At 40.5% G+C, this 13,895-nt stretch overlaps 2 protein-coding genes across 3 annotated transcripts in view; one reads left to right on the forward strand and one right to left on the reverse strand.

Moving 5' to 3' along the window:
* MACROD2 (mono-ADP ribosylhydrolase 2) overlaps nt 1-13,862 on the reverse strand; it is a 974,476-nt gene extending 960,614 nt beyond the window's left edge. Inside the window, exons 1-2 of one of the 2 annotated variants that reach the window (XM_053380605.1) lie at nt 13,546-13,862; nt 9,270-9,386 (exon numbers count right to left, since the gene is read on the reverse strand). In XM_053380605.1, coding sequence (XP_053236580.1) covers nt 9,270-9,386; nt 13,546-13,591 — 163 coding nt within the window. In that variant the 5' untranslated portion in view covers nt 13,592-13,862. The remainder of the gene's footprint in view (nt 1-9,269; nt 9,387-13,545) is intronic. The other variant, XM_053380604.1, reaches the window with a different exon arrangement.
* SEL1L2 (SEL1L2 adaptor subunit of ERAD E3 ligase) overlaps nt 13,132-13,895 on the forward strand; it is a 47,713-nt gene continuing 46,949 nt past the window's right edge. Inside the window, exon 1 of the mRNA XM_053380602.1 lies at nt 13,132-13,350. The gene's annotated coding sequence lies outside the window, so the exon portion shown is untranslated. The remainder of the gene's footprint in view (nt 13,351-13,895) is intronic.

The raw sequence follows: 13,895 nt of genomic DNA on the forward strand, positions 1-13,895 counted from the left end.
ATGGTGCTGGAAGAGAGTCCCATGGACTGCAAGAAGATCAAACTGATCCATTCTGAAGGAAATCAGCCCTGAGTGCTCACTGGAAGGACAGATCGTGAAGCTGAGGCTCGACTCCTTGGAAAAGACCCTGATGTTGAGAAAGATGGAGGGCACAAGGAGAAGGGGACGATAGAGGACGAGATGGTTGGACAGTGTTCTCGAAGCTACCAACATGAGTTTGACCAAGCTGCGGGAGGCAGTGGAAGACAGGAGTGCCTGGCGTGCTCTGGTCCATGGGGTCACAAAGAGTCGGACACGACTAAATGACTAAGCAACAACAACAAATGAGGCAAATCTTGTCTCTCAAGATTCCACTGTGTGCCATAATTGCCCCATCTTTTGCCAAATATTCAAATGAACATGCACAAATTCAAAGAAACCCTGCTTGAAGCAAAGCTTGCACATTTCAAGGTGAATGGGATGGGTAGAATGCTCAGTTGGAAGAAAGCCAAAAAGATGAAAGCCAATTCTAAGCCAGCGCCCAGTTGTTTTAATTTAAAAGCTTGAGAAGAGTCCCAGGGAACAGGGTTCAACACACCAAACAAAAACTCAAAGAATAAAAAACGCTGTTCAACCTACAGGCACCAAGCACACAGCACTGCAACATATGACTGGAAAGAATGGGAAATTGAAGGGGGGTGGGGAAAGAGAGAAACAGAGGGAGGGAGGGAGGGGGAGGGACAGCATGCATAAAGAGGACAGATCCATGCTGTAAAAAATGTAGTGCTACCTTGGGATGCGAACAGGATCCATTCCGGAGCCCCCTTTGCAACCTGAACATAATGTAAGACGTGACAGTGCATCTGCGCGTGCGCTGGTCGCATTTCGCCGCTTCCGCGCATGCACGTGACATCATTTTGACCGTCTGCGCATGCGCAAGCGGCAAAACCCGGAAGTAGCACGCTCCGTTACTTCCGGGTTGCCGTGGAGCGCAACCCGAACGCGCTCAACCTGAAGCGTATTTATCCTGAGGTATGACTTTAACATGCAAGATCATATTTCCACATGGAAAATTTATTAATACATGAAAGAAAGTTAAGTATTAGATCTATAAAATGTTGATAACATTTTAAAGAAGATGTAAGTGCACTTTTAGTCCTTTCCTGGCCCCATTGGTCACCATGTACTATTGATGTCTTGACTGGGAGTAGTAGTAGTAATAGCTCAAAGTTCAGTTGCTAGGATACTGGCAAATCAACATTTAGATCATCATGGGAGGCTAGAAAAAGAATGCATTTCTGTTTTCACAAGATAACTGAATAATTTAAAGAGAATACTTCCTTCTACCCTAATTTCCATTCTAGCAAGGTAGCTATTGAATTTGCAATAGCTATATAGTCAGTTATGATGACCGACTGAAATGCAGTAAGAAAAAGCTATAAACACAAATTTAGCACATTATGAAGAAAGGAAAAATTTGAATATGAAGTATAGCTCTGCCTTGTAGTGAGGTTTTAAAAGGTGTTACTGCTGATAATTCATCTTAGAGAAGCATTTGCAGCTGCAATACTACTCCATATTCAAGGAAGTAAGCATACGGCTTCTCTAACTTTTGGTTATTAGTTCAGATTCCCTACTGCATGGCAGCCTATGGGAAACATGATTGCCTTTTGAAAAATGCTGCTCAAAGTTGATGCCTGAATCAAATTAATAAGTGACATTCTTGAGTTCCGCCCGTTTTATGAGCAATATCCTCTCATTATCCACTCCCAACACATTTTAAGATCACTTGGAAGTCCTCCTGAAACTAACAAGACTTTAAGTATACATATTCAGGAGCACAGCCTCAGAGGAGAAAATAACTGCAACTTTCAATACAGCACTAACTGTGGTCCTAACAGCATCCTTCCCTCAATTTGTTATATTTCAGCAATACTGTATTCTAACACCCATTTTAAAATAGACTAAAAACTATGCTTGGAGAATGTCGGTCAATTGATTTGTCAAGTAAACCCTGTGTACATTAGTGTGTGGGCATGGCAATGAGGTTATCTTCAAGTTAAAGACCTACATTGGCTCCCAGTACGGTTCTGAGCACAATTCAAAGAGTCGGTGCTGACCTTTAAAGCCCTAAACGGCCTTGGCCCAGTATACCTGAAGGAGCGTCTCCACCCTCATCATTCAGCCCTGACACTGAGGTCCAGCTCTGGGGGCTTTCTGGCGGTTCCCTCTGTGCAAGAAGTGATGTTACAGGGAACCAGGCAGAATACCTTCTCGGTAGTGGCGCCCGCACTGTGGAATACCCTCCCATCAGATGTCAAGGAAATAAACAATTATCTGACTTTTAAAAGACATCTAAAGGCAGCACTGTTTAGGAAAGTTTTTAATGTTTGATGGTTTATTGTGCTTTTAATTCTGTTGGGAGCCACCCAGAGTGGCTGGAGAAACTGAGCCAGATGGGTGCAGTATAACTATTATTATTATTATTATTATTATTATTACTACTACTACTACTACTACCACTACTACTTAGGCTGCAGGAAGGGCCACAGGACATACTACAGCTCCTGCTGACTCAACACCCTTATACCCCATACAAACTGCAAATTTTCATTACTCAGCCAAAAGCCATCACATACGAACAGACAACATGGGCACCAGCACACAGCTAAAGCAAAGTACACTAATTAAAACTAACAGCATAATCCATCATCAACAACAACAACAACAATGGACAAAAATGCTGCTATCAGCTTAGTGACTTATTTAATCTAGTCACTGTCCAGGATACAAACTATGGCAAGTTCTTAAAGAAATGGGAGTGCCTGATCACCTCATCTGTCTCCTGAGAAATCTCTATGTGGGACAAGAAGCTACAGTTAGAACTGGATATGGAACAACTGATTGGTTCAAAATTGGGAAAGGAGTACGACAAGGCTGTATATTGTCTCCCTGCTTATTTAACTTATATGCAGAATTCATCATGTGAAAGGCTGGGCTGGATGAATCCCTAGCCGGAATTAAGATTGCTGGAAGAAATATCAACAACCACAGATATGCAGATGACACAACATTGATGGCAGAAAGTGAGGAGGAATTAAAGAACCTTTTAATGAGGGTGAAAGAGGAGAGTGCAAAATATGGGCTGAAGCTCAACATAAAAAAAACGAAGATCATGGCCACTGGTCCCATCACCTCCTGGGAAACAGAGGGGGGGGGAATGGAGGCAGTGAGAGATTTTACTTTCTTGGGCTCCATGATCACTGCAGATGGTGACAGCAGCCATGAAATTAAAAGATGCCTGCTTCTTGGGAGAAAAGCAATGACAAACCTAGACAGCATCTTAAAAAGAAGACATCACCTTGCCAACAAAGGTCTGTATAGTTAAAGCTATGGTTTTCCCAGTATTGATGTATAGAAGTGAGAGCTGGACCATAAAAGAAGGCTGATTGCCAAAGAATTGATGCTTTTGAATTATGGTGCTGGAGGAGACTCTTGAGAGTCCCATGGACTGCAAGAAGATCAAACCTATCCATTCTTAAGGAAATCAGCCCTGAGTGCTCACTGGAAGGACAGATCCTGAAGCTGAAACTCCAATACTTTGGCCACCTCATGAGAAGAGAAGACTCCCTGGAAAAGACCCTGATGTTAGGAAAGATGGAGGGCACAAGGAGAAGGGGACGACAGAGGACGTGATGGTTGGACAGTGTTCTCGAAGCTACCAGCATGAGTTTGACCAAACTGCGGGAGGCAGTGGAAAACAGGAGTGTTTGGCGTGCTCTGGTCCATGGGATTTTGAAGAGTTGGACACGACTAAACAACCAAACAACAACAACAAAAGTCCAGGATACAAATCGGGCTAACTTTTAAAGTTTCTGGTTTTCTACATAGGATAACCTAACCAACTATGCTATCATCCCACTATTTACTAAAGATGCCAACTTCAGTAGATTTGCTTCAGTTCACAACAAGCAGGGTGTACCATATGGTCCCTAGAATATTCTATTTTGATATTGAATAGATTCAATAAATACTAAAGCATGTGACTCCAAAACTGTGTTCCATAGAGCAACTATCCCACTATTTCTGCTTGAAAACTTTTAAGTGAATGGGGAATTAGCCTCCGTTCACTTCCTTTTTGTTGTTGTCGTCGTTGTTTATTAAATTTGTATACCCCTCTCTTCATCCATAGATCTCAGGGTGGTTCACAACATAAAAATACAATATAAAAACCCAAAATACATAATAAAAACAAAAACCAAACCCACAACAATAAGCCACTCCCCCCATTTTAAGTCAATGTTTCCTCCAGTGAACTCCACACCCTCTGTAAGCGATCATGAACTAGCAAAGGCGATACCTAGATATTTACGGTAAATTGCTTAACTTGGGCAATCTGATTCCCACTGATATTCTACCTACGTTGCCTCTGATTTATTCCAACCACTATGATATGTGTTTTACTATAACTGATAATTCAGATATGCAGTAGCTAGAAAAATCCCTTATAACCTTCCTCCAACCCATTTTCAAGGAGGACACAAGGGCTGTATTATCAGCAAACAGCAAGAGTAAAGCTCATCTGTCCCCCAAATATACTGGATGAACTAGTATATATATAAATTTAATCAGGGAGGCAGCAAGCAACCTTGTCAAACTCCCTTAAGAGTTGGAATGCTACTGGACAATCCTCCAGAGGGTCCTCCCTGAACGTCTACCAGAGTTGGTTTGTTGAGCCTTATAACTAAATAAAGCAATCAGTCTTTTATACCAGTTAAGGCAATTTCTTCCCACATACATTCCCTACCAACCAAACCAAAAGCAGCCTTTAAATCTATAAATGAAAAATATAAGGAACATTTCTTTATCATGGTCATAATACTTATAAACACTTATAAACCAGTTGAAAAATTACAAAGCAGGGTTCAGTTTTTGAATTCCATTCTCAGAGCCCAGCTTGCACCTGTTTATGTCCTCAGCTCAACTCTTCGCTGTATTACTTTGCCTTATTAGGTGTATGCCTAGTATGCCATTTTCCTTGGTGCCTAAGCAGATAATTCAGGGTAGCACTCAAAGAGTGTCATGGCAAGAATTATCCCTTGTTTGCCTTAACATACTATGATGGGGGTTTGTTTCCATGTTCAAATATAAGCTTTTGAAGTAATTGAACCCAGCGGCCACGGTGACATTTTTACAATCGATGCCAGCAATGAATATGTGGGAGAATATATAAAAAAAATTAATATGCACTGTATTTTGAAACTGTTAAAGTGGGTGAAATTGTTAGGATGATATACCATCACCAGCCAATGCTACCTGTGGCTAGGCAATGCAGTCTCACAAGGGCTTGGATTTAAATCTATTAGTTCATGTCTGTCCTTCCATCTTGACAGCAATTTAATAGAATCTTCACTCCAATCAGATTTACATGCGATCATGCACTGTATTCGTGACCAGCAGTGCAGCATTTAGCCTAAGTGTGTAATGCTCCAGCGAGTGTTCAGAGCAGGTGTTATTTCCATACCCCAGCAATTAAGAAGATCTTCCTCCCCATTGCCTTTTGTTCTCCTGTTATTCACTTCATTCATACTCCAGTGTTACCCCAATTTGCATGTGTATAATTACACACACACTTTTCTATCACCTTTTTATGCAGCTGGAGTCAGTCTATAGAAAGCTGGAGTTAAAATAAGCTAGACTAAAATGACAGACTCCTTTTTGTACTAAAGACTGCATCTGTAATTTATGCAGTATAGACCTAATTATTCTCCCTAAGTATCCAAACAATTATTGTGTAAACAGGTAGAACAAAAGAAACTGTTTTGCCCCAAAACTGTTCTTTTTTCATGAGCAGCTAAAAAAGCAGACCATTTTTCTTAAGTGAAAGACTGGTGCACAAGTTTTCTCATTAAACCATACTTGCAGCAGCTAATGCAGGCATAGGCAAACTCAGCCCTCCAGATGTTTTGGGACTACAACTCACATCATCCCTGACTACTGGTCCTGTTAGCTAGGGGTGATGGGAGTTGTAGTCCCAAAACATCTGGAGGGCCGAGTTTGCCTATGCCTGAGCTAATGTATTAAATCAGTGGTTCTCAAAAAATTTTCTCTAGGCCATATTTTCAGAATAAAAATTTGCTCATTCCACACCAAAATTTTTATTGCTAAGAAATGCATTGGAAAACAAAAAGGAACAACTCCTAGCAGTGCTTGATTTATAACATAGAAAACAACTACTTTATAAGATGATCATGGGACACCCAAAAGGTATAGAACAATGTAGCTACATATTCTGCAAAAAAAATAATATTATTTTTTGATACCATCCTGAAACGTTGAAATATTTCTTTGATTGTCCTTGAATCTTCCTGCCACACTTGTCATCCTCTCCCGCCACACCAGTGTGGCACATCACACCTTTTGAGAACCACTGCATTAAATCATCAAAAAGAAGGACTTGAAGGTGGCTTCAAATGCTATAATGACCAGCTGGGTCACCCTAGTATCTAGACTTCATATCACCTGGTGCTACCTCCCATAGCTACTGTACCCTCAGTTTCTGTACACCTCTGCTCCTTTCAAGTCTTCCAGCATGGCAGAACAGGGTCTTGGATTGCTCTGCCCTGTCAAATTATCACATTGTGCTTGTTGTATTAAAAGGTACTGCCTCGGTTTCATAAGACCAATATTTCATTTAAGTTTGTTTCTAGGGACACAAAATAATTGAATAAAGGAATTTTAAAGTTTCAACTCAAAGTGGCATAGAACTCTAGTTTTGGAGTTCCAGGCAACAGTAGTGCAAAACCAGTCTTGGCTACTCATTCATCAACACTGCCTCTAGTTTTCTCTTTATTAGAGCTTTACCTACAGAGACCCTTATGTTTAACCAAAGTGGGAGGATTGGCATTTTAGGCCCATGGAATCATGTTGTCAGTGTTTATATATTAATGCATGTTTGATATTTTAAAATGTAACTTTTAATATATATTTTTATTTTTCTGTTACAAAATTGTACACACATGAATCATAAAACATGACTGAGAAAAATGGGTCATGGGGGTGTGTAAAATACCAAACGTATTATTTTACATAATAATGAGGTGATTACAGTAAATCATAGAACAAAAACCACTGGGTCTGTCACTGAGCACCAGCCTGCTTACTTTGAAAGGGACACTGATGGTTCAGATATTAACATTAGACCAGCATTTAGTGTGATGAAAAAAGTAACTTGGGCTGGCTTCCCCCGCTCAAATGCAGCTGTGAGTTCAGAAGCATTTGCTTCCATTTTAAATTGTTGAGAGGACACTGGAAGCTGGGGTTAAAAGTACTTTAATCTTTTAATAAGAAATCTGGCTCATATTGCTACATCAATGTGGTGGTTAGGAGCTGCTTCAGTTATTCCATTTGAAGAAATTTTAAAATCACATCAGAATAAAATGCATAGCAGACACTAACTGAAACCCAACATTATGTGACATCTTCACAAACTGTCCTGGTGACACACGGTAATAAATGTGACAGCACCATGTAGAATCAAACCCCAAGATCTCAAGAACCAAAGGAACACAACTGCCCTCCCCTACACCAACTCTAGGAATAGAGCAGTCTCCAGTATTTGTGAAGCAGATTCAATTATATAGGTGACTAGATAAGGGAAGAAAAAAATTATTCCTTTGCATATAACTAAAATAGCTACATTCTGGCAAGTACTCGTGAGTGACATCTGCTCTATAGTTGTTATTATTAACATGTCTGACTTGCAGTTAAATATGTAGACATTACTCACTAAAGTGACTTGCTGAAAGACATCAGAAGCAACCCTAAGAAAGCCATCTAATTTCATTATATACACCAGATACCCAGAAGCTACTGTTATATTTATTTGTAAAGGCACTTTGCAACCTGCTTTTTATCTTTTCTCATGAGAGGTGATATATAAATACTCAAAATAAATATTCCACAATTAATACATAAAACTAAAGGCTATTTTCAGAAGTTGAATAGCTTTACGCTGATTACACTTGTTCCTTGTATCTGCAATACACACAAGATGGACTACACCACTGACTTTAATTTGACTTCATCTTGGAAGAGTACAGCTTGAAGATTTTAACATGCAATGATTCATTTAATTTTAACAATACCAAAATAGACTTCTACCCTTGCCTTGACCATTTCTAGTTTGGTCGTTTACTCCATTTTATTCTCTTCTCATTACAGAAGAAGAGCTCTGTTCAGAAGTTGAAGGATACTTTCTAGTTATAACCCAATATTTTAAAAACTGTACAAGAAAGTCTGCAGTCAAGAGGCAGCTTCAGGTTTGTTTCTCTTGAGTAATTCCCCCATGCATCATGACAACACATATTTGAAAAGTGAAGGGATTTTTAAAAATTGTTTGATACTGCACAGTGAGTATGCCGTCCCACTGTGTGCACCTAAAGTTGCTCTTTGGATCCAAGCCACTGAAGACAAGCAGTATGAAGTACCAAAGAGGTAGGCATGTCCCTGGAAAAAAATACGGTACAGAAATCAACAGAAGTTCAGCTTCGCCATAAAACTAGTAACTACAAAAGAATATGAGGTGCAAAAGTTTTTATGGCATAATTAATCTACAGTTGTTCTTTATGTAACTTGATATGTGAAAATCTGAATTTGTTTTAACTATTTCCAAACTTTTATATGTTTCACCTCAAGCTATTCTTCAGAACGGTATCAAGGTTATTCTTCAGTGTTAAGGCAGTCTGAGTTCATATTATCAAGCGAAAAAAGTTGGCTGAAGAAAGGATGGAATGAACTCTGGGAATTGGTGTTGTTGTTTTTAGTTGTGTCCAACTCTTTGTGACCCCATGGAGCAGAGCACGTCAGAATTGGTACCAGTAGAATATATTTGTTTGCAAACATACGTCACATTTGCACAATGGGCTGGATCCAAACAAGTTTTATTTGTACATAGTTCCAATTTAAATAAATGGGACGACATTTAACTAATTTACATATGAGACTAAGCTCAACTAATTTACCCAGCCAGATGAGCGGGATATAAATAATTAATTTATTATTATTATATAAGGAATTCTATGTGTAAACCTTAAAATGTAGTGAGTGAAGCACTCCTATAGGAATATGGCCAAAAACAGCACAATGCAGCAATCTGCAACATTGTTTAATGCAAATCCTCAGCCCTCAACCTCTACAACACAAGGAACCAAAACTACTCCAGCATGGAAAGCAAAATTATAGATGCCATGATTCATCTTCTAAAGCACAATTATTAGAAGCTAACCTACCATCACTTTGGGTCTTGCTTTTCATTTCTTCCATCCATGTTGGGATGTCTTTCAGAGGAACGTAATCTCGTATGTATTCTTTACGCCTCTCCTCTAGTGTCATCTTCAACAAACGCTCTGTTAAAAAAAGTAAGTATACATTACTAGTATTAAAGTTAATCCGTTTCTATTGAAGCAAGGTTCACGAATTATCCTACAAGTACCCACTTTTTCTTTCTACAGATGGAATAACATTTATCTTGGGGGAATATATGAGATTTCAAGAGTGTGTTTTTATCTAAGTTTTATTGCATCTTATACCAGTTTCAGAATACAGGCAAACTGCACAAAAAGCTGTGATAAAATAGTTCAATTACACTCAGAAAGCATAATCCATCAACACCTTTATTTCTCAATAACCAAGCTTCCAATGAGTTCTTGATGCTGTGGCCGAGTTTCATTTCAGGCTTCCTTTCTAGTGTTTCTGGGCTGTATCCAACTAAGCCATACTTCTTCACGGAAATCAACAAACTTGTCAGTCATGTCTATTTATTTCAATTGGTTTGTTTCAAGTATGCATTAGTTGGATACAACCTACAATAAATAAAAAACAGACAAAACAAATGTGTGCCATTTCTTATGCAACTTGAAGCAGCGCTTAAGAACTTGCTTTGGTTTTCATGGCTGCTTATTATTTAAAACTGAAGTGATCAAGGACTTCTATTAGGACTTATCACTTAATTTAAAATGCTATTGAAATATTAGTTTGACAGGCAACACATATGTACTAATAAACCCACACCATCAAAGACATTCAGTTCACATAAAACACTTAAGATATTTACTCAAGGCAAGAGCTAATTTAAGGCATTTGCACCATGCCTCCAATCTACCTCATAAACATCAACAGCATCTAGTATTGTTATAAATAAATTGGTACCTCGGGTTAAGTACTTAATTCGTTCCAGAGGTCCGTTCTTAACCTGAAGCCCCACTTTAGCTAATGGGGTCTCCTGCTGCCGCTGCGCCGCCAGAGAACGATTTCTGTTCTCATCCTGAAGCAAAGTTCTTAACCTGAGGTACTATTTCTAGGTTAGTGGAGTCTGTAACCTGAAGCATATGTAATCCGAGGTACCACTGTACTCTCCTATTTCCTCATATATTATAATTTCTGAAGTAGGTCAAAGACGCTTGCTCTACTAAAATTTAGCATTGCTTCAAAACTACAGAATAAACCCACACCACACTCTAGTCAATCTGTAAGGAAAATATAACTGATGTAGACTGAAAAAAAAGTGATCTACTCTTCTTGAAGTTTTTATTTGCATTAGCTAAAACATCAGCCTTAAAATAAAAATGTTAAGGACCTTAAGTTATAACTTTTAGGTATAAATGTTTCTACCAATAGGAATAAGAATAAAGTTTTCCACGTTTATAAAAACAACCCTTTAGTGTTAGGCGGTTCATGTTGGAAAATTAACAAAATCCTCTTGAACACAATGAGATTTCACACAGCTGCTCTTGAGAACGTGATGTGCAAAAGCAAACCTAACAGCAATTAACTAGGAAGAAATATAGCAATCCACCATGAAGCTGGAGGCTCACAACTTTAGTAGATGAATCTAGTCTGATGTAGCTGTGGCAGATCTAGCAAGTGAATCAACAGAACAACAGGAGCTCTCAATACTGTGGAGTCCATCCAACAGTGATGAGAAGGAGGACAAATATTCTACATTTGCTCTGTCTTTAACTATTACAGGGCACACGGTCTTCCCTGATGCCCAAGAAGCTTGAGACACAATTACTGCCCCCTCAGTGGTGAGGATAATTACTTTTTTCACTATTGAAAAGTATATAGACCTGGAGGAGGAAGTCAGAGGAGTGCTGTGCTTTCCTACTTCCTCTTCCAATTCCATGTGCTTTTCAGGGCTCAGATCAATTCTATTAATGCAACTTCCACCCAGATCTCTTGGAAAAGTGAAGTCTATGCATGAACACTTTCTCTTTCCATCTGTAAGGCGAAGGCTAGGATAGGAGGGAGAGTAGCAATCAGAGAGGATTATGCCCGCAACACTCAGTTTAAAACTCAAATGTGGCCATGGGCCTAAAAAGCTTGGCAACACCTATTTTTATAATAGCAAATGACTTCTGATTTGCTTTGCTTTCATCTGACTATGAGAAAAGTCACATCTACTACCAGTAGTACTCCTACTAAATCTTATTTAACAACATATCTGCAAGAAATTCACAGCTCAGGATTGGACTGGGTACTGTAAGTGCAAAATGAAGTTTGCATTGTTAAATCTAGGAAGAATTTTAACATGCACAGCCCTGTCCAACAGGTACAACTTTGATTTAAGTAGCATTAATACAATGAGTTTAAATATTATTTTAAGCTTTTTATATTATATTTAAGCCATTCATAAACAATGATCACAAAAATGTAGTGACATTTTCCACTGAACAGCTAATGTATTTGCTGATGAAAGAACTTTTATAAGTCTGTTAGTTAAAACACACACCATTAGAGAATAGCCCTTACACATACTAGCAATCATTTTCTCTCCTTTTGAATAGTTACATTTTAGTCAGCATAAATGCGCAGGTCAACATAAGCCTTCCCCCATTTTATTTATTTATTTTACTTATTTATTACATTTGTATACCACCCTTCATCCAAAGATCTCAGAGCGGTTCACAGCATAAAAATGCAAAATAAAAACAAAATATAACAAAAACAAGAACAAAACAATTGTGTCCATCTCTGTGGCTTTTAAATTACAGGCCCACTCTTTAATAACCACTGTTTTTAAGACTGGGGTACTGCAATCAGCCCATCAGAGAAAAGAGAGCACATTTTGTGTTGTACTCTGACCAATGGAAGCTTGTCTAAGTTCAAAGATACTTTGTTTTTGTTTACAGAAGTAGTTTTGGTCCAACAGAGATTAGCTTACAAACTTTCATTCTGTTAGTTTCAACAACTGACAAGTTATTTGAAATGAAACTTATTTCAAAGTATTTCCTGCGCTAGAAGAGCCAGCTTTAGCTGTGCTGTCACTGCATCTGCAGTATCCTGACAATGGTTTTTAACACCGAATAGGGAGAAATCGAAACACTTTGGAAACAGGAGCAGTTATCATTAACTTTGCAGAGTACAGAAACTAAAGTTGTAAGGAGGCAGCAAAGAGGCACTCTACACTTTCATTTCCTGACACAGGTATGAGAGGGTTGGTGCATGAGGGAGGGGTCTATTTCAAAATTCACGTCCCAAAGGTTAGGTGCTTTGCACCGATGGCAATACACGCCACCATGCCTTGCATTTCTTTGCAGTGACACGTGAATGACAGAAGGCAGCAATCAATTTTTACCATGCTTTTTCTTGCTCTGTGTTGCAGACATCGGAGTGAGACACAGGCAACCCAGCAGAAAGCGAGAACAGAGGAGAGGACCGACCCAAACACAGAACCATGACAAGCTATAAACAGAACCACCCAGTGAAAGAAAGTAACACAGGCAGCCCGATGAAGAGGACATCTGCTTTTAAAAAAAATAAATGGGGATTTTCTTAAATGAATGTTGTTTGCAATCAATAGTTTTGTTGTTGTTGCTCTACCTTTGGAGAAGAAGGGCAAAGTCCAAAAAATAAAATGCAACTCCAGAAGAGAGAACAAAGTCAAGAGGATAAGAGAGAGAGAGGAAAGCGTAGCTATTATGATTTTTCCCTCCCCGGCAAAACAAAAAGCCAGGCCATGCACAGGATGCAGCCCAACTCGTACAGAGCCCCTGACAAGGTCGTAGCACTTGGAAGGGACAAGATAAACCCCAAGGCGGCCGTCTCCTCGTCACCTGCTCTGGCTCTCTCTCTTTCCCACCCCCCACCAACCGCCTCCAACGTTCCCAACGGAAAGCCAGCGCCTCTTTCATGCCCTCTCCTCCTCGGCTGTCCCTGGGAAAGAAACGCGTGACCCAATAAGAGAGGAAAAGTGAACTAAGGGTGGCAAAGGGGGGGGGCGGAGGGAGAAGAAGAAGCAAAAACCACAACATTCAAAGGCAAGGCTGAGGGAATGAGCGAGAGGAGGAGGAGCCCCGCTGCCTCGCCAAGGTAAGCCTGAGGTAACAGGAAGGAGACCTTGTCCAGGAAAGAGGCGGCGCGCGGGGGGGGGCTCTGGATCGCGCGCATCCTGGAGGAGGGGGGGCAAAGCGAACTCCCCCCCTTTTAACCGTTTGCCTGAGGAGAGCGAAGAGGGGCGCGCTTTAATGGGCGCGGATGGAGGAATGAGGAGGGGGGTGTCAGTACCTTTCTCTTCCCTCCAGACCTTTTTCCGCTTGTTCCCGGGATACATGGTGCTGTGGCTGGCGGAGGCTTTGAGCTGCAGGTTCCCCAGGCTCACGGGCGACGGGGGAAGCGCGCCGACCCGGCTGCGGGGCTCGAGCGAGAGGGCACAGCTTGCTCCGCTGTGGCGGCGGCGGCGGCGGCGGCGGCGTCTTCGGCGGTGATGCTCGTCGCCCTGCTGCTGCTGCTGCTGCTGCTGGGCACCTCCTCCTCCGCTCGCCTCCTCCCTCCTCTTATCTCTCTCTCACACACACACACACACACACACTCCCCTCACAGCGCTCGCCGACTGGGTCACGCCTCGCTCTAACCCG

This window comes from Podarcis raffonei, chromosome 3, assembly GCF_027172205.1.
Source record: "Podarcis raffonei isolate rPodRaf1 chromosome 3, rPodRaf1.pri, whole genome shotgun sequence".
In the NCBI taxonomy this organism is placed as follows: domain Eukaryota; kingdom Metazoa; phylum Chordata; class Lepidosauria; order Squamata; family Lacertidae; genus Podarcis; species Podarcis raffonei.